This window comes from Psittacula echo, assembly GCF_963264785.1.
Source record: "Psittacula echo genome assembly, chromosome: 7".
NCBI lineage: Eukaryota > Metazoa > Chordata > Aves > Psittaciformes > Psittacidae > Psittacula > Psittacula echo.
The window spans coordinates 28,937,989-28,956,644 of record NC_137740.1 but is presented as its reverse complement, the minus strand read 5'-3'; the positions used below and the strand labels follow the sequence as shown (position 1 = coordinate 28,956,644).

Below are 18,656 nucleotides of genomic sequence, written 5' to 3'. Positions count from 1 at the left end.
CCATCCTCAAGTGTACAAGTAGCTTCTACTGTCCAATTGCCAATGTTTCTTTACCAGAGTAATCTGATGGCAATATTTAACAACAAACTGCTCGCATTTGCATGAAACCCATGCGACATGCAAGTCTGTATAGAGAAACAGCATTGTAAAGTGTTCTGTACAGAACATTTTGCACTTTTACTAGGTTGAGAGGATACAGAGAAGTTTTTATTACATATTGAAACGGAGTATAAAGAAAATCCTTCTACTGAATTGACAACTTACAGAAATACGGTATCCCAGCTCAGTACTAAGTGATAAGATAAAAGTTACACTACTTCTGTTGCAGTAGTCAATCTGAATGAGGATTAAGGAAAAGAATTTCAGACCTGGCAAAGGTCATGTTGACTGGTGGATGATTTTCATGGATAGCAGTGACACAGAATAAGTTGAGAGTTCAGGGTAAACGACAGAGGACTTGCCTGGCAGTACCAAGCACTACAGAGAATTAATCTTTCTGTGTACACAGTATTGTTAAGCCAGTGCCAGGATGCTACTGCTGTGTTCTTTGCCTGGATTTCAACAGAGCATAGAAACCCCAGAGAGGGTTTGAAGAATGCGAGTAGGAGAGCTGAGAAACTTTCTTCAGGGTGCTCATTCTTATTGTCTTTGTGAAGAAACAAAAACCTGAGAAAGTTTGTTTAGCATGTAGAGATATTTACACCTTGGAAATACAGCTGAAAATGCAAGAGGGAGGAGTTTTCCAACTTTGGTAAAAAAGACCTACCTCCAGTGACCAAAACTTAACATAAACACAATCTAACTTTGGAACAGGACAATACTGATCTTCGTGTAGAACAGCATGTTGGAATGGAAAATGGCTCATGGCTTCCTAGGTCAGAGACTTTTCTGAAGATAATCTTTAACCCAACTTCTCTGCGATAAAAGTTCAAAAAAGCAGAGCAAACTCATTTGACCAGGGCAGCTTCTGGCAGAGTGACATCAGTTATGAACTTTTATTTAAATATCCTTGAGCAAAGGAAGGCTGACGCACTTTTACAAGCACAAGATCTTTCAGAAGTTTCATGGGTTGAGAATTAGGCTGAATGTGATGGTTTCTCCACTTCTACCGACTTCCCTTTTGTTTATCCCATCCCTTCTGGGATCTTAGGTAGAGAAAGGCAGGAAGCACAGCTCTCAACTGCAGCACTTAGTGAAGACAGGTCTAACAACAGAGTCTCAGCCTGCAGCCCCATGCATAACAATTTCAACCAGTTTGCTTTAAGCCCCACAGAGGCATAGGAAGCCCAAATTACAATGACTTCAGGGAAATTCAGTCCACCCGAAACTGGACCATAATTAGTGAACACAATGTTTCATAATTCAGAGCTTCTGACAGCAAGGGCCAACTTCAAATTCTTTGTCCCAGCATGTAAACAGAGATGGAGAGGGCAACTGTGCTCTGAAGAGGAACAGAGCCACAACAAGAGATGGCTTGGACACAGACCAGGGTAGAAAAGACATCAAAACAGCCAGAGCTCCCAGCATGACCCAGAGTGCTCTTATTTGAATGACACATCTACTTTTGTTCTTCATGGTTCATTCTAATCATCATCAGCAGAACAAATGAGCCAGTAACAGAGATATTGCATAATTCTACTCCTCTGTTAGAAAGGACAAAAGCCATCTTGCAACAGAAAGGCAGCCATCTGCAGAGCTTGTGTACATGCACAAAGATTTGAGCACCATCTCAACATGACTTTGTTATTTTGCCCCAGAATTAGTAAAATTTACATCTGATTCTATTAGAACAGCTATGGATATTTTTTACTCCCAGAAATCTGGTGGGGTTTTTGTTTAGTTTGGATTTTGTGTAGGTCTCTTATATATATATATATATGGATGGATCTTTTTATACATATGCACATATACCTGTATGCATATACATACATACATAAAGTGCCCATTAGAACATGATAGGCTATTTCTTGATTTTATTTTATTAAATATGGTACCCTTTGGCATCTTTGTCCAGCTTGAAACATTCAGTCATCTCAGCATTAGGAAAAAAAAGAAGAAAGCCAATCACAAGTGTTTATTCATGTTGCACTGGCCACAAATTATTTCTTCTGCTCCCTTCTGTGCATGAGGCCATGCAATAAGTCTGTGTAATAAAACCCCCAAAGCCATGCTCTCAGGGAAAGTAACTACAACACTGGTTTTGGTGGGTCAGCAAGAAATCCTCCCATGTGATTTCATCTCCCATCAACCTCTCTGTGTTTTGTTGCAATAGTTATTCCCAGCAGAAAGGATGTGACATGAAAAAAGACTCATATACAGTTAGCTTGAAAGGAAAATTCAACAGGCAGCATCAGCCAAAGCAGCCCTCCCAGGGAATGCCCACATTACACACAGGGAAGGGCATATCAGCTCACCAACCCTGCAAAGCACTCTTCCTCCTGATGCTGCTACCACATTAAAGTGGATGGCCTTAGGAAGTCCAGTGGATATTATCCTCTAAGGCTAAGGTTTGTCTTGAAAAAGTGTATGTTTGGTCCTTTTAAAAGCATTTTGAGCCACACATGTGGAGGCTGAATTTGGCTGGAACTTTTCTTTTTTCATGAGTTATCACTGATGCTAGAATAACTATAGCAAGACTTAAAATCTGGATAAGTGACAATATGAAAAATTGCATGAAAGACAGGAAACAATCCAAAGCAATCATCAACTGCTCAAAAGCACCTTCAGAAAAAGAAGCATCATAAACTTCATATGTATTAAAAATGAAGTGCATTAAAAAGCAGAGCAAGAAGAAACCAGAGAAAAGTCCGTGTGGGTTATATAGCTAAAGAAACTGAAGCAACAATTAAAAGAGGTGATAGCAAAGTTCAAACTCAGCAGAAATCTAACTGCCACATCCACACCAGCCACAAGGCTTATTAAGGATGAACACAGAAAGGCCTTGAAAACAAAAGAAAACAGCTGGTTTAGGCAACTGCAATGAAAAGCAGGTTGGATTTCAACTGTGCAGACAACAAGCTGATCTAAAATTTGTCCTACAAATATTCTCCAAAGATATACTTAAATGGCAAAAACCACTTAGATGGCATAGACTTTAAGAGATAACTAGATAAACTCTCAACACAGGTCACTCCAGAGCATCTCGAGGAACTACAATGCACCAAGTAACTCTCATCAAGCCTTTAACACTAAAGCACAGTCATACAAGTAAAGTACTGGCTCAAGACTCCATTTATTTTAAATGTTGGTGTCAAACTAGAATGTATTTCTCAGACTTTTAATCTGGCACTGCTATCAGACACAACATGTAACTAGGAGCATTTTAGGAGAACTGTCGAGTCAAAGTGGCAGCTCAGCAGTGTGCAGCAGTAACAGTGCAAAAAGATGAGGTTAATTTTGCAACACTGCAAAAAAGATGAGGTTAATAACTAGCTGTGCAAAACAAATGGGTAACTGCCAACTCAAGCCCCATGCTGGAAAGCAATGGACTAAGATCTCTTTGGGCAGAGAAGAGACTCAGAGCAGCCCTGCAGAGAAGGACTTGGGGGTGTTGGTCGATGGAAAACTGAACATGAGCCAGCAGTGTACACTCACAGCCCAGAAAGCCAGCCGTATCCTGGGCTGCATCAAAAGGAGTGTGACCAGCAGGTCGAAGGAGGTGATCCTGACCCTCTAACTCTACTCTTGTGAGACCTCACTTGGAGTATTGTGTGCAGTTCTGGTGTCCTCAACATAAAAAGGACATGGAACTGTTGGAACAAGTCCAGAGGAGGGCCACGAGGATGATCAGGGGACTGGAGCACCTCCCGTATGAAGATTGGCTGAGAAAGTTGGGGCTGTTCAGCCTGGAGAAGAGAAGGCTGCATGGAGACCTCATAGCAGCCTTCCAGTATCTGAAGGGGGCCTACAAGGATGTTGGGGAGGGACTATTCATTAGGGACTGTAGTGATAGGACAAGGGGTAATGGGTTAAAACTTACACAGGAGAAGTTTAGATTGGATATAAGGAAGAAATTCTTTACTGTTGGGGTGGTGAGGCACTGGAATGGGTTGCCCAGGGAGGTTGTGAATGCTCCATCCTTGGCAGTGTTCAAGGCCAGGTTGGACAGAGCCTTGAGTGACGTGGTTTAGTGTGAGGTGTCCCTGCCCATGGCAGGGGGATTGGAACTAGATGATCTTAAGGTCCTTTCCAACCCTAACTATTCTATGATTCTAAGACAGAAGTTGATTCACATACATCGGCAGTAACTCAAAGTCAGTGGAGGTACCCAGAAGGAAATAGCATCACAAGCTGGTGAGGTGGCAGCTGCATTCATAAGCTGAAACCAATGTTTTGTCGTAAAACCTACACCACTTCCACTCAAATTTTATTTCCAGTTTTATCAATGATAGGTGTGAAAAATGGAAGTCTAGCATCAGTATGAACAGAGATCTGTGCATCTTCAAAACCAATCTCAGGAAAACACAAGGAATTTATAGAACAGCTTTACAAACACCACCAAGACTTGTCAGAGATCAACAACTACTTCTGTCCCAAGTTACTGCCACCTTTTTTGGACAACTAGGGCAGACATCAAGAATGCACCAGAATATCTGTCCTGGCAGATTTTTCACCAGCAGCTCAAGGCACATGTTAAATGTGCCAGCTGTCAGAATCCTTTCAACATACAGCTCTTCAGGAAGGGATTTAGTACTAGAAAGGACATGCAAAAAGCAGCATAAGCACAGTTTGGGACAAGGAAGCCTATTTTATTTTGCCCTAAGCAACACTTGATGGTTTGGATGAAATTCAGATTCAGAATAAAATAGGTTTGCCTTCAAAACAGATTGCATAATTGGCTTTAGGTTTTAGTGCAATTTTCTTTATAAATGGACCAAATCTTCAAGTTGCTCATAACTCAACTGTTTGAAAACAGCAACAAATCTAACTGCCCCCAAGGAAATATATTCTTATCCCCAGACTGAGACATACAGATTGGCCAGCCAAGATGCAATGAAGGAAACTGCCAGAGCAGCATCTTGAATTAAACAGCAACCAGCAGTCCCCAGACAGCCCTGAGAACTGCAAAATCTAAAGGTGTGACTTCTGTTTCACAGATTAACTTTGCTTCAATCAAAATTACATAAAACACAGACCTTAATACCCATTTAAAACTATGAAGGCAGTTTAGCAGAAAGGGATAGGAGTGATAAGGCATTAAGCTTTTATGCCTGTATTTTGTATCCTGCAGCAAAGCAAGACAACAAAGTAATACTTCAATAGTTTGCTCAAACAAAGGTTTAAATCAGCAATCTGATCTACTCACCCTTTTCACCAGTATCCAGGAAAAGTTTCTTAATGTCATCTGTCAACATATTCTGCAAGTGGTCTTGTCCATGCTCTGCATCATTATCATCAAACTGAGCTTCTATAATGACATCCGGACTTCTAGCATAGCCTTTCGCTGCCTCTTGAGGAATGCAAGTGCCCAACATATCCTCAGGGACATTTGATTCATGTGTAGCTTCTGTTTCTTTGTCACAACCATCTGGCTTTATTACCTGAAGGAGCAGAGGATTAAAAACAAAAAGAGGCAAGCTAAATCACCGGACTGAAGAAAGAAAATACTATCTTTCCTTTTTCATCTGCATCCCCAAGGAGGTGACAATGAATTGTGGGTGGCTGGTGACACACTGCAATTGCCATGTAATTAACCATAGATACTGCACAGTGGAAAAAGGTACCTTACTAGGATAAAGATGGGAACGGCATGGCTTTTACAGTACCTCAAATGTGACAGTAATGTATCCAAAGCATATCTAGAGCATAAACATACAATTCCTGCCAAGCCTCTAATCAGCTCTCCAGAAGCTGGGAGTAAGCACAGAGAGGGAGGAGGATACACTACAATGTAATGACTTGCTTAGCCCATTGCTCACCAAGATACACTAATCATCCAGGGCAGTCCCAAAACTCAAGTAGTTCCAGTGAATGCTGAGATCATGTCAAAACACATCTCTGGGAGAGCTCTCCAACACATAGGTAGGAACAGACTGAGTAAGTACAGACCAGAGAACATTGCTACCTGCAGAGGAACTGGACTGTGGCAGCTTGGTATGGCACCAAGCTTTACATTTATTTTAGGCTCCAGTCTTTTTGTTAAAGGCACTCAATCATTGCTGATACTTATACAAATCTCATAATTAAATTACCAAGAGGAATGAACTCAAAGTACAAATTACTTAACCATTAACTAACTGATAATTTGGATAAGCAACTCTGACCATTGCTACAGATTTGTCCCCATTTTAGTGCAGCAATGGTACAGGGAAAGGAAAAACCATATGCGTAATTGCACCATATAAAATCATGAAGAACCCATGTACCAGTAGACACCAGACCTGGATGGCACACTTCATTTCATGTAACAAGAGGCAGAAACTGCTCCATCTCAGGATATAATGATCAAAATGGTTGACAACTTGGACAAGTATGCCTTTACTAGTGGTTCATGCAACCAACAGCAAGTTGCAAGTACCTACCTCACCCTGGAACCATGATCCAGGTTTTAGTTTCAGAAGTGTTTAAGTTTCACTCAAGCTGTGGTACTCCAGTGCAAGATTCAAACCAGCATGGAATAAGAAACAGCCTACTAATTACTAAAATCGCAAAGAAACTGAGTGATCCCATTCCAATGCTCCTCTCCTGCTGCTGCTGGTATTCACCAGGCAGGCAGCTCCCCAGAGATCCTCCTCTAAGGTACCCCCGTCCTCAGCATCACTAACCCAGTACATGAAAGCAGCAACTCATGCCACTAGCAAGGCAAGTGAAGGGCCCATTTAAAAGATGCAATAACAGTAAGGAAAAAACTTCCTGGTAACATATTTTATATGATCAATATAGTCACTAGAAATAAGCATAAATAGACTGAACAGGTCCTAGCTCAAACAGTCCAAGCATTCCAAGTAAGAAAAATACAATCCAGAAAGCTCCACAAATTAGTGTTTAGTAACCAAAAAGCAAACAGATCAAAATCAGACCTGTATAAGGGAAGACTTTCACAATTTTACATATGCAGAGCCACAGTCTTGGTAATCTTTTCACAATACATAACAGAAGTAAAATCAATTTTAAAACAGGGCTGAATTGAAGTCTTTAAAAAAACTCAGATGACATTACTTTGAACTCTCGTTACCTTCTGTGACTCTGCTTTCCATCTTTATTTTCATTTTTTAATATGTATATAATTTGTTACCATAGCAGATTTTGACTCAAACATTAGAGTGTGACAAAAAGGAAAAAAGTTTGGCAGAAGACAGGAAAATGGCTGATTATTAAAGCTGGCTACATTTGGTACACAAAATACTGACACACAATGGTCTGGGCAAGAACAGTCTGATTAGAGAGCTGACAAGGCTCCACACGCTAGTGACTCTGCCAGTTTGCCTATCCAAAAGAAAACCAGTGTCAACACTAATGTTTGGACTGTACTATGGTCAGATGTGGACATACTCAGCTCTTAAATTTCAATTGCACCAGATGTGTGCAAGTGTGCAGCTGCAGCAGGAGTCCATTTTCTTAAACCCCTTCAGGCTTTGCCTGAATTTCTTTCTTTCCAAGTTGCTCCTTGGAGAGTGAGAGATGTGTTTCAGGTGCTGAATTACAAAGCTTTCTAGACATAATGCAGTGAAAAACATCAAATATATCTGAAGGTTAGGAAACGCTTCTCTAAAGATGCAGCACTGAAAAACTTATGCTTGAAGAGTTTATGTTGCATTAAAGAAGGCAACAGATACGGATTACTTTTTAAACACTATGTGCTAAAATCACCATGCTTCCCCCCAAGCCAGAGGATGCACACTGCTGCCACTAGCTAGCATGAAACTCCAGCTGCGACTACCCAGGTCCCCAGTTACACATTTCCTTATGGATTTGCAAATGGATTTTTGAGTAAAGTTTTCCAGAGTCCACAAAATCACGACTTCCACACAGCAGAGCATCAAAATGTCCAGATGCTGGCAAGCATGGGCAACAGAATTTGTTTTCTTTTTAAGGCCAAGACAGATCATTTAGGCTGACCTCATACATAACAGAGCCGGGAATTTCACCCAAGATTTCTTACATCACACAAAAAATTTAGGGAAGCTGTACATCACAAGACCGGAAAACTGCATCAGACTTTACAAAATCAGGAGCTCAGTGGATACAATTACTCAATTTAAGATGATCAGAATTTGCTGGCCAACATGAGCTCATCACACAGATTCCAAACAGCAGATCCTTCTGCATACTAGCAGCAGCAAATTTGACTGTGACAGAATAAGCATTTCTTACATGCAGCATCTTTGACAACTGGAAAAAGGAAAATATAACCCCATTTTCAAAAAGGGGAAAATGGATGACCCTTGGAATTACAGACCAGTCAGTCTCACCTCCGTGCCTGGCAAAATCTTGGAGCAGATTCTCCTTGAAGGCATGCTAAGGCACATGAAAAACAAGGAGATGGTTGGTGACAGCCAGCATGGCTTCACTAAGGGGAAATCCTGCCTGACCAATTTGGTGGCCTTCTATGATGGGGCTACAGAACTGAAGGACAGAGGCAAAGCAGCTGACATCATCTACCTGGACTTGTGCAAAGCATTTGACACTGTCCCACACAACATCCTTGTCTCTAAATTGGAGAGACACCAATTTGATGGGTGGACCACTCGGTGGGTAAAGAACTGGCTGGATGGCCGCACGCAAAGAGTTGTGGTCAATGGCTCAGTGTCCGGCTGGAGACCAGTAACGAGTGGTGTCCCTCAGGGATCGGTGTTGGGACCGGTCTTGTTCAACATCTTTGTTGGTGACATGGACAGTGGGATTGAGTGCGCCCTCAGCAAGTTTGCCGATGACACCAAGCTGTGTGGTTCGGTTGATACGCAGGAGGGAAGGGATGCCATCCAGAGGGACCTTGACACGCTTGTGAGGTGGGCTGATGCCAGCCTTATGAAGTTTAACCATGCCAAGTGCAAGGTCCTACACCTGGGTCGGAGCAATTCCAGGCACAGCTACAGGTTGGGGAAAGAAGAGACTCAGAGCAGCCCTGAGGAGAAGGACTTGGGGGTGTTGGTTGATGAGAAACCGAACATGAGCCGGCTTCAGTGTGCACTCGCAGCCCAGAAAGCCAACCGTATCCTGGGCTGCATCAAAAGCAGCGTGACCAGCAGGTCGAAGGAGGTGATCCTGCCCCTCTACTCTGCTCTGCTCTTGTGAGACCTCACTTGGAGTATTGTGTGCAGTTCTGGTGTCCTCAACATAAAAAGGACATGGAATTGTTGGAACAAGTCCAGAGGAGGGCCACGAGGATGATCAGGGGACTGGAGCACCTCCTGTATGAAGACAGGCTGAGAAAGTTGGGGCTGTTCAGCCTGGAGAAGAGAAGGCTGCGTGGAGACCTCATAGCAGCCTTCCAGTATCTGAAGGGGGGCTACAAGGATGCTGGGGAGGGACTATTCATTAGGGACTGTAGTGATAGGAAAAGGGGTAACAGGTTCAAACTTAAACAGGGGAAGTTTAGATTGGATATAAGGAGGAAGTTCTTTACTGTAAGGGTGGTGAGGCACTGGAATGGGTTGCCCAGGGAAGTTGTGAATGCTCCATCCCTGGCGGTGTTCAAGGCCAGGTTGGACAGAGCCTTGGGTGACGTGGTTTAGTGTGAGGTGTCCCTGCCCATGGCAGGGCAGTTGGAACTAGATGATCTTAAGGTCTTTTCCAACCTGAACTATTCTATGATTCTATGATCTTGGAAACAGAAACTGATGATAGTGCACCCTCCTATTTCTTATTATCCTTACTGAATTTTGCATACAGCTTGAACATATCAGTACCTATCAGAGATGCAGGGAAATTAAACATACAATTGGCTAAGTCTATCATGTAGTCATATGTGCACTAAAAAGCATCATTCTCTACCAAAGCAGTTAAGTCTGCAAGGACCTAAGAGGAGGGGATTCCCCCTTGCTGCATATGCATGAAACGTATGACCAGCCAAACATCCCAGGATGCACGGTTAAAGCCCCCTAAAAGACCTTAACTACCTGGCCTGGGAAGTTGAATGTCTACCGTATGGTTCTATTACTTTCATATGCTCTTCAATAACTTTTTTTTTTTTAAGTTTTAATAAGCATTTTTATGCAAGTCAATTGCTTACTTGAATCCCTGATCCCTACGATAGTGGATGAATAGGTTGTCTTCCAGCTTTAAACAAACTTCTACTACTGAACAAAGCATCAGGTTTCTGCCCCACAGTGATTGCTTTGTAAAGTCATAGCTGACTGAACACAAGATCTTTGACTGAAAATCCCATTTCAACCAAAAATATAATAAAAAACAGCTAATGGGCAACAACATCCTGGCATGGACACATACATTCTGGACAGCTGAGTGACTATCTTGCCGTATTCAGCCCCATTTTGAAGTAGCCATCAAACGAACAATTGTCCTTACTTGGGAGGAATTTGTTCCAACAGAAAACTGAACCTGGAATCTGTGCATCTGCAAGCATAAGGATTACCTCTTGAGCTGCAGGAGAAACTGTTTTCTCTGTCAGAAGCAATCTTACATCTGCCCTATTAGTTCCAAGCTTTTCATTGACTTTCCACCTAAGCCTGACATCCACATGTGGATAAAGCCCAGGCTTGTTCACTCTAAGATCACATATGGGGTTTTTGTTGCTGCCTCTTCAATGGTAATAGCCAGCAATTTATATATTAGTCTATAATCTCAAGCTGCTGAACCAGACCAGTGATTTTCAATCATAATTAAGCTATCATGCCCCAGGCTTTTTCCAATAAATGCACCAAGGCCCCAAAGTGCTTAAGCCTAACACTAATAGGTTTGCTTTCCTTCCTCAGTCATCTATGATCCAAGCAATTCATGAATCCTCATAGATCTGAAGATGTGACATGGATGTCTGCTGGGCTAGACACAGCTGGACAGATACACCCTGCAGGATCATCTTCACTACAGCTGTTTTGGACAGACACTCAATAAAAATTAAATTCTTCATCTCACTCAAAACGTTAATATTAAAAGAAGTATTTTCCTAAGGATAGTGGACAAGAATGGAGATGATACAGAACAATACCTCTTCTCTGTAAGTCAGTCAAACCCCAACAAAATTCCTCTTAACAAGAAATCAATCCCCAAATCTGTAACTTATCTAAAAGGTTTTAGAAGTGACAAACCATTAATAACTCTTTTCACTGGGGCACACAAATAATGCACAAAGAGGCTTCTCATGCTGCTACAGAAAGGTGCAGTAGATTCACCAGTGAATACAAGCTGAAGATGGATTCATAGCAGGTAGGGAGCTCACACTAAACGGGAACAGCTATAAAGACAACAGCCCAAGACTACTTCTGAGGTTTACAAACCAAGGTTAAAACACCTTTCAGCTATGGACAAGTTATTACGCTCAATACTGAGTACGGAGACAAAGCTTAGGTGAGAGTCATTGGTTCTCTCTACAGTTGAGCCCTAGTTAGGCAACAAGTTTGAGAAACAGAAACAGGTTGAAAGCAATTATTTCAAAAGACTGCTAAAAACAGGGGCTTTGGACCAAATTACCATCTCACCATTAAAAAGACCGTTGCTACCACAACACTAATACAAACATCACATTTCATATCAATACTGTGAACACCTGCCCCTATTAGTCTCCCAGCTTTTGCCATATTAAACAGGCTTTGCTTAAAAGCTGGTTCCCTAATGTTCACTCATGAGGGAGTAGGAACGGAGCCTGGCTAACATGAGGATGCTGTCACAGCTCATACATACATGCTACAGCCAAGTTACCATAAATACTGCAAGGAAGGGCTTTGTTTTTCTGAAAAGAGCAACCAAACAAAGGCTGGCTTACTCTAGCTCCTTCTTGGATAAAGAAAGGATGGCACTTCCAGTAAGAGAAAAAACACCTGTCCTAATCACTCTTCCTTCTCTTTATAATGCCACATACACCAAACAGCTCTGGCAAAGACAACAACCCAGTAAAGGTGACTAGTCTTAGCAGCAGCAGTTACAGCAGTACTTTCAAAATAACAATAAAGTTAGACTGGGTGGGGTTTTTTGTTGTGGTTTGGGGTTGGTTTGTTGGGGTTTTTAACAATCTATTTTAATTCTAAATCACTAGGAACACTAGCAGCCCACAGGATAGCTATTTTATATTAAACAGCACATTACAGTTTACATTCCAGGCATCACACTGGATGTGATAATCATACAAACATCCAAACTAAAACCTCTCCCTCTTGATTAAGAAATAGCTACTTACTTCTCCCTAGTGGGTTCTGTTATTCCCAGATATCATACACAGTTTTGTCACAGCAGTTGCTACAATACGCCCACCCAATCTATTGTACCCCTGAAGTGATCTACCCCGCTTTCACCAGCATCCTGCATTCTCTCTGCTCAGACTAACCTGCAAGGTGAGTTTTTACTGCAGAGTTAATTCAAGTAATCAGACTGATCATCCAGTTTTGGTCCAACCCAAGCAGACATCCCTATACCCAGACTTGTCAGGGCAGCTGCACAAGTACTGGAATTAATGGCCGAAAAACAAACAAACAAACAAACAAACCAACCACAACAAACCACACACACACACAAAAATAATAATAAAAAATACCAAGCACAAAACCAAACAAAAACCAACACCAAACCCCACCAAAACCGTATCTCACTACTTCATCCTGTTTCCACCAATAAACCTGATTCCTGAACTGTTCACTCATCTTCAGGCTTTACCTAAACATCACAGGTTAGAGTGGATTCTCTCCAAGTCCTTTTCCTAGCACCTTGCACAAATAACCAGAGTAACAAGTAGAAAAGCATCAACAGGGAAAATTCTCAAGACTGACCTTTCTGAATGCTAAAGCCAAAACACGAACTGTCTCCTTACCATGTATCTCCCCTCCCTATCTGGCCTCTGACCTATCATTTGCCTCTGAAAGCTCCTCACTCACCTTGCCCTGGCCCTCATCCCACGCCTACGGTCTGCTTCCAAACACGTTTATCAACACTTCATTATCACTGAGCAGGAGACAGTTGCCTCTTCCCCCATCCCTCCTCAAGAAGTACTCCTGCCTTCATCCCCTTCCTGCCACTTCTTTGTGGTCTCCCCAGACCCATCTCTCCCAAGTCTGGCCATTGAACCACTGCCTAGGGTCAGGACCATGTTCCCTTGGGCTCATTTCACCTGGTTCTCCTAAAAGGATAAATTGAACAGCTCCTTCTGTACACTCCTGCCTTTGGTACCCTCTAAGAATTGCTGAGAAGCAGGAAAAGAAAAGAAGCTGTCAGAAGCAGCTTCTCCCTGCTCAGCAGAGGTACACCATATGTGCCATGGCATCAGTGGCATGGATCACATCACTCCAAAACTCCAAAAAGAAGCCACTCTGCAGTCTGCAGAGGAAATATCTGAGCTCCAAGTGGATCCCTTGCCCCAAGTTGCTTTGAAAGCAGAGCTGGTAAAGGCTCATAACAGGCTACTGGTAGGTTTATACAACTTTTCCCAAGGATTATTTGGGAATATCTCCAAGAGATCTCTCTCTTGGCTTGAGGGGATTCACACTTCAGATATTTCTGTGATACTTAGACATGCTGAGGGTAACAGTGTTAAGAAGACACCGGCAAGGACAGTTTCCCCAGGCAGGCAGGTGCCTGCTTGTAGGAAATACTGTACAATCTCCTTTGTAGACAAGCCAACCTGATAAAGACTCCCAACAGTGTTACAAAGAGCTGTATATGATTATAGCCAGATCAACAAACTTTGTTCCACACTTTCCACTTTTGCTGCCACCCCTGGGATTTGATTTGGTGCTGAAAAACAGCCTCTATTTTCAGAATACCTACTGCTATTGCACTGACCTTCCCACACACATTCCCCAAAACACAGGAGTCCCTAGAGCAGAAGTGACACAGCCAACACCTTGTCTCCCAACCACAGCTTCCTAACCCACACACTATTCTTTTACACATCACTTAAAGCAGTGATGAATACTTAGCTACAGCCCATGCACTGTACAGCAAATGTCTCTAGTGAGAAAAACTTTGACCCTGGAGAGGGGAAAAAGGTCTAGTTCAGCATCCAACCTTTATCGACACCCAAGAACCAACTTTCTCCTACATACTCATAAAAACTGATGAGGCACACACAGCTACAAACAAACCCTTTTCAAAAAAGAGGCCCTTAAAACTGGCAGCCTCCCTGCTGGACCCCAGTGAAATGTTCCTTGTACCCTGGGTCTTTGTATTGCCTGCTCCGTGCAAGACCTCCCACTTTGGTTCATCTCATGAGCTGTGTGTTGTACTCCAGGCCACAGTGAACTGGAAATAAAGAGTGTAATGCACAGGGCCCAGCTACGAGGTTGCCAGAACATACTGGTTTGAAACATCACAGAAAATATTCAGCTTCATATTTTCAACAGTAGCCAGAAAGAAAATGCATGGAACAATTTTGAGAACTGTTTTTCAAAAGTCATTTAAATCAAATTATGCCCCATGCACATTGGCAGCAAAACTCTCTCTACTAACTGGAACTGGTTTTCTTTGTGTGTGAGTTCTTTTCTTTTTGGTTTAACTTTTTTCTTTTTCAGTTGTCTCCCAGCCATCTTTTTCTGGTAATGTGGACAGGCACCGCAACACTACAGGAACGGATGCCAGGACAAAACCTATGATGCACAGTCCCTAGAATAAATCACTCAAGAAGGGTGGATTAGAGGAAGAGAGCAATGTAAGGTTACATCTTCAAATGTATGATTCTCTGAAATCACTGGATTTTCAGAAAAGTACTGCAGAATGATATCCAGTTTGTATGAGATGTAAAGAAGGCAGACTAGCATTTGGATTCTTAACAACTTCAAGACAACACTGTGAATCAATATATACTTTAAAAGATGTAATTATTACACAGTGCTTTCATGTAATCAGAACAGAATCCACTTGTGCTGAGTGCATATCATTTGAAAGCTGCAATGCCAAGCAAATCCACACCGCTGGCTCACACAAACCCAAAGTATTATCCATTACTGCCTTTTTCTTTTTTTAACAATACAAGTATGTATGAAAAACATATTTCCTGGAAACAATGGTACTCTTTGAAGACTTATTCAACATTTCATAAACCAAACATGCCTGCACCTGCACGTGTCTAAGAGGAAAGTGGGTTGACAATGCAAACTAATCAAAATGTACTGGAAGGGCTATCCAAGATATTTGCATACCTGTATCTCCCAAGGCTATATAAGTTTGAAGCTTTGTTCAGAACCGTGCAGAAATTATTTCCCATGTGTCTAAGAAAACCTTCTGTCAGTGATTACCACTTTAACTTATCAAGGCAGGAAACAAACCAAGAGTTAACATGTTGGGGCTCATGCCTTAAGCCCCCACTTTTTTTTGATCATTTTGATCTGCTCCTCTGAGTGCCATCTTCCAGGGGTCCCAGCCCTGCCCATGTTTTGACACACATTTAAAGCCCAGAATGGCACACCTGGGAAAAAGCACACACTGTTCAGGAAGTGCAGAGAGGCCAAGAAAAGCAATAGAAATTTCCACAGTTAACTTGCATTACCGGTTGCCAGTAAGCCTCTTATTATGAAAACTCATAATTGGGAACTGTCATATTACAGAACAATTTATGGAAGTTTTGAGAGTATATATGTCCCGGTGGGAGCCTCCTTTGACTGGGGTGTTCCATCAGCCCAGGTCTGCTTATTTATTAGCACAGGGAGAAAAGCATCAGGAACCTAAACAAGTGCAGAAGCGTCACTGAGACTCCCACTTTAGAAATGCTTCAGATAGTTCTTAGATCCTTAGTATTTCCAGTCATCCATCTTTATGGCTGCATTCAGTCAACATCTGGACTGCCCTATTTTTATTTCATTTTATTTTCCACAAGAATATTCTTGCACTTATACTGTTATCAACTGCTCCTTTGAGGACACAGAAGGTAAAATGCAGCTGCTCCGGGCTGAGCGCATCCTGCTTTGCCTGCCTCAATTTGCCATCAAACGAGCTTGGCAAAATTAGATCCTACTCTGGCAGTCTCTACACTGTCACACTAGGGAAACTGGCACGTACATTCTTTCCTAAATTAGATTTCAATTGTATTAAAATATGGCTCCAAGAGCAAAAGCCTCGCCCAATGCCAGCATGATACTATTAAAGTAAACCACACAAAACCAGCCAGTGCTTCTTTTGCAGGTAGTCATGTTTTGGTGTGAAAGTAAAGAGAGTTCATAACAGTTGCTAGAGACTGCATCCCAGAAAACTTAAGAGACTTTTAGCAACAGAAAACCAGAATTCCATTTTAACACTACATTTTGCATACAGAAGCCAGCACACACCATCTGCCAGAGTGGTTTTACACTATGAGCAGCTCCATTCTGTAGGAAATGGGTTGAGACATCAACTGACGATCAGGTTGACTGCACTTTGGCATGCTGCACTGCTGGCAATTCCAGTCATGCACACCAAGACCACTGTGAATTCAGTACCTTCCCCCCATCACCCTGGGACAGGTATTGAAGAGGTTCTGTGCTCAGGAGAATCTGTGGCAGAACTGGGACAGCCACAGCTGAAAAGGACCACCCAGAGAACAAAAGAATTGAAGGAGATAATTCTTGCAAGCATGGTAAACAGGGGGAAAGAAAATCAGGTGATTAACTGTGGATAAAAGGTAACAGCTTCCCCTACTGTTGGGAGCTATCTGTGTCCCCTAAAGTAATTTCTTAAGAGAAGACAAGCTGTGAGTCGAATTTATGCCTTCACACTTGATATCAATAAATTCTGACCCCAGACAGAATCTCCCTGCAACATACAGCACCAAGAACCTGTGGAGAAGAGATGACAGCAGCACGCTTCGCTCAAAGATCCCTGCAAATACACAGGCTGGGTTATCAAGGTTCCCCACCTGTAGCCTACACTGGCTATAAATCCGTTTATTTGGGCTTCCTGACTTACAGACTGTTTTACTCAAATGCACAAACAAGTCCTTGAATGCCCAGTTAGAAAGTGCAGGTGGGACTGCCTTCATATTACATCGCTATTGCAGCCACGAAATCCCAGACTTCCATATCTGTCTTACACTCAACAGGTTCCTTACAAAGTGAATAAGGAAAGTAATCCTGCTGTCAACCACCTGTGACTTTTGCTAAGTCATTCAAACCATCTTGCCTAGTTTGCACTACTTGACTTCGAGACATCATTCAGTTGTATCACATCTGGGAATATCATTAGAACAGCAATACAGAAGCAAAATCATGAATGACCCCAAAGTTATAACCACAGCATAGCTACCTATTCACAAGTTTCAGGCATTTACTAATAAGAATTTTTGACAATTTGGTTATCTATGCCTATCCAAAATTATTTCATACACGGGTCAAAACATTTAAAACCTACATTTCAATTAGTTTAGAACCAAATATCTGATTCTGAAATGTCTACATAGTTGTCTGTTATAACAAGATAAAACTAAAGTTTTAATAAAAACATCTTCACTGAACTTACCTCCAGCAGCATAACTAGTTCACAAAGTTGCTCTCCATAACTACCTTTTGCTGTGACCTTTTCTTGTTATGTAGCTCCATCTATATACGTGCAACAGCAAGTGTACTGAAGAACTAATCTCCTTTAAAAGTGAGTCATAAACCTGCCACAACAGAAAACATGCTAGAAGGAAAGGCACAAGAGCATGGTAACTGGTCTGTCTTCAGGGGAGTTGGTACATCTGTCTTTTCCTGCTGGAAGGCAAGGAAATGCCCATTGAAGGCACAGGTTCCACGCACTGCTGTCTCTGACAAAATGCATCCCTTTCCAAGGTTATTTGTTTTTTAGTTATGCTCAGTTGCCTCTGTCAGAATCAGGGATACATCATGATGAGTGCTTCACCAAAACACATACAACATTGTTAATGCTCAACAAAACTTTTAGGAAGTTTTTATTACGGGCAAAACACATCATAAGGAGGAACTAGATGAGAACAAGGTTACATACAGACTACCTTTGACAGGACCCCATCTTAATGGAAGTTAAAGCAAATAAGGGGCCCAAAGTGTAGGAAATATGCTTCTTGAAAAAGATGAGTGATGCTCAGCATTTTGCTTAGGACTTATATTGCTGCAGTGTTTTCTCTCCTTCTAGTGAAAACAATCAGTATCACCAGGTTTCCTCTTGAAATGGTGGCAGGGAAACGACTACTGGCATTTGCGTCATATGGATCTGCTCACATTACATAGTGACGAATCTTATTAAAAGCAAGCACCTCAAGCAAAATGTCTATAGCTCAGTTTGCTTGCATTTATCTTTAGCAACATGGCATGCCTCATTGAATTTTGAAGCAGTGTTTATTAAAAGAGTAAAATGAATCAGCATCCTCCACCAGGCTTTTCAGCTCATTTTCATGACATCAATATTCAGGTTTATTTAATCCAGTTAAAATATACATCAATTAAACAAGGTCTCAGAGCATCTCCTGCAGCACTGAAAAATGCAGTAAATAGGAGTAACATAGTTTTACCTCTTTCCTTCAGAATAAGATATTCCATTACTATAAACAGGGTATATCTCACCTTTGCAACCAGCAATTTAAAAAACCTCTCCCTTCAGTGAGCACTGGGAAGGTCCGGCCACCACAG

General features: G+C 41.9%; 1 protein-coding gene across 2 annotated transcripts in view; it reads right to left on the bottom strand.

Moving 5' to 3' along the window:
- Positions 1 to 18,656, bottom strand: part of DIS3L2 (DIS3 like 3'-5' exoribonuclease 2) — a 208,549-nt gene that overhangs the window by 140,263 nt on the left and 49,630 nt on the right. For both annotated transcript variants that reach the window (XM_080622290.1, XM_080622291.1), the window contains exon 7: positions 5,306 to 5,540. In XM_080622290.1, the coding sequence (XP_080478416.1) occupies positions 5,306 to 5,540 (235 nt within the window). The remainder of the gene's footprint in view (positions 1 to 5,305; positions 5,541 to 18,656) is intronic.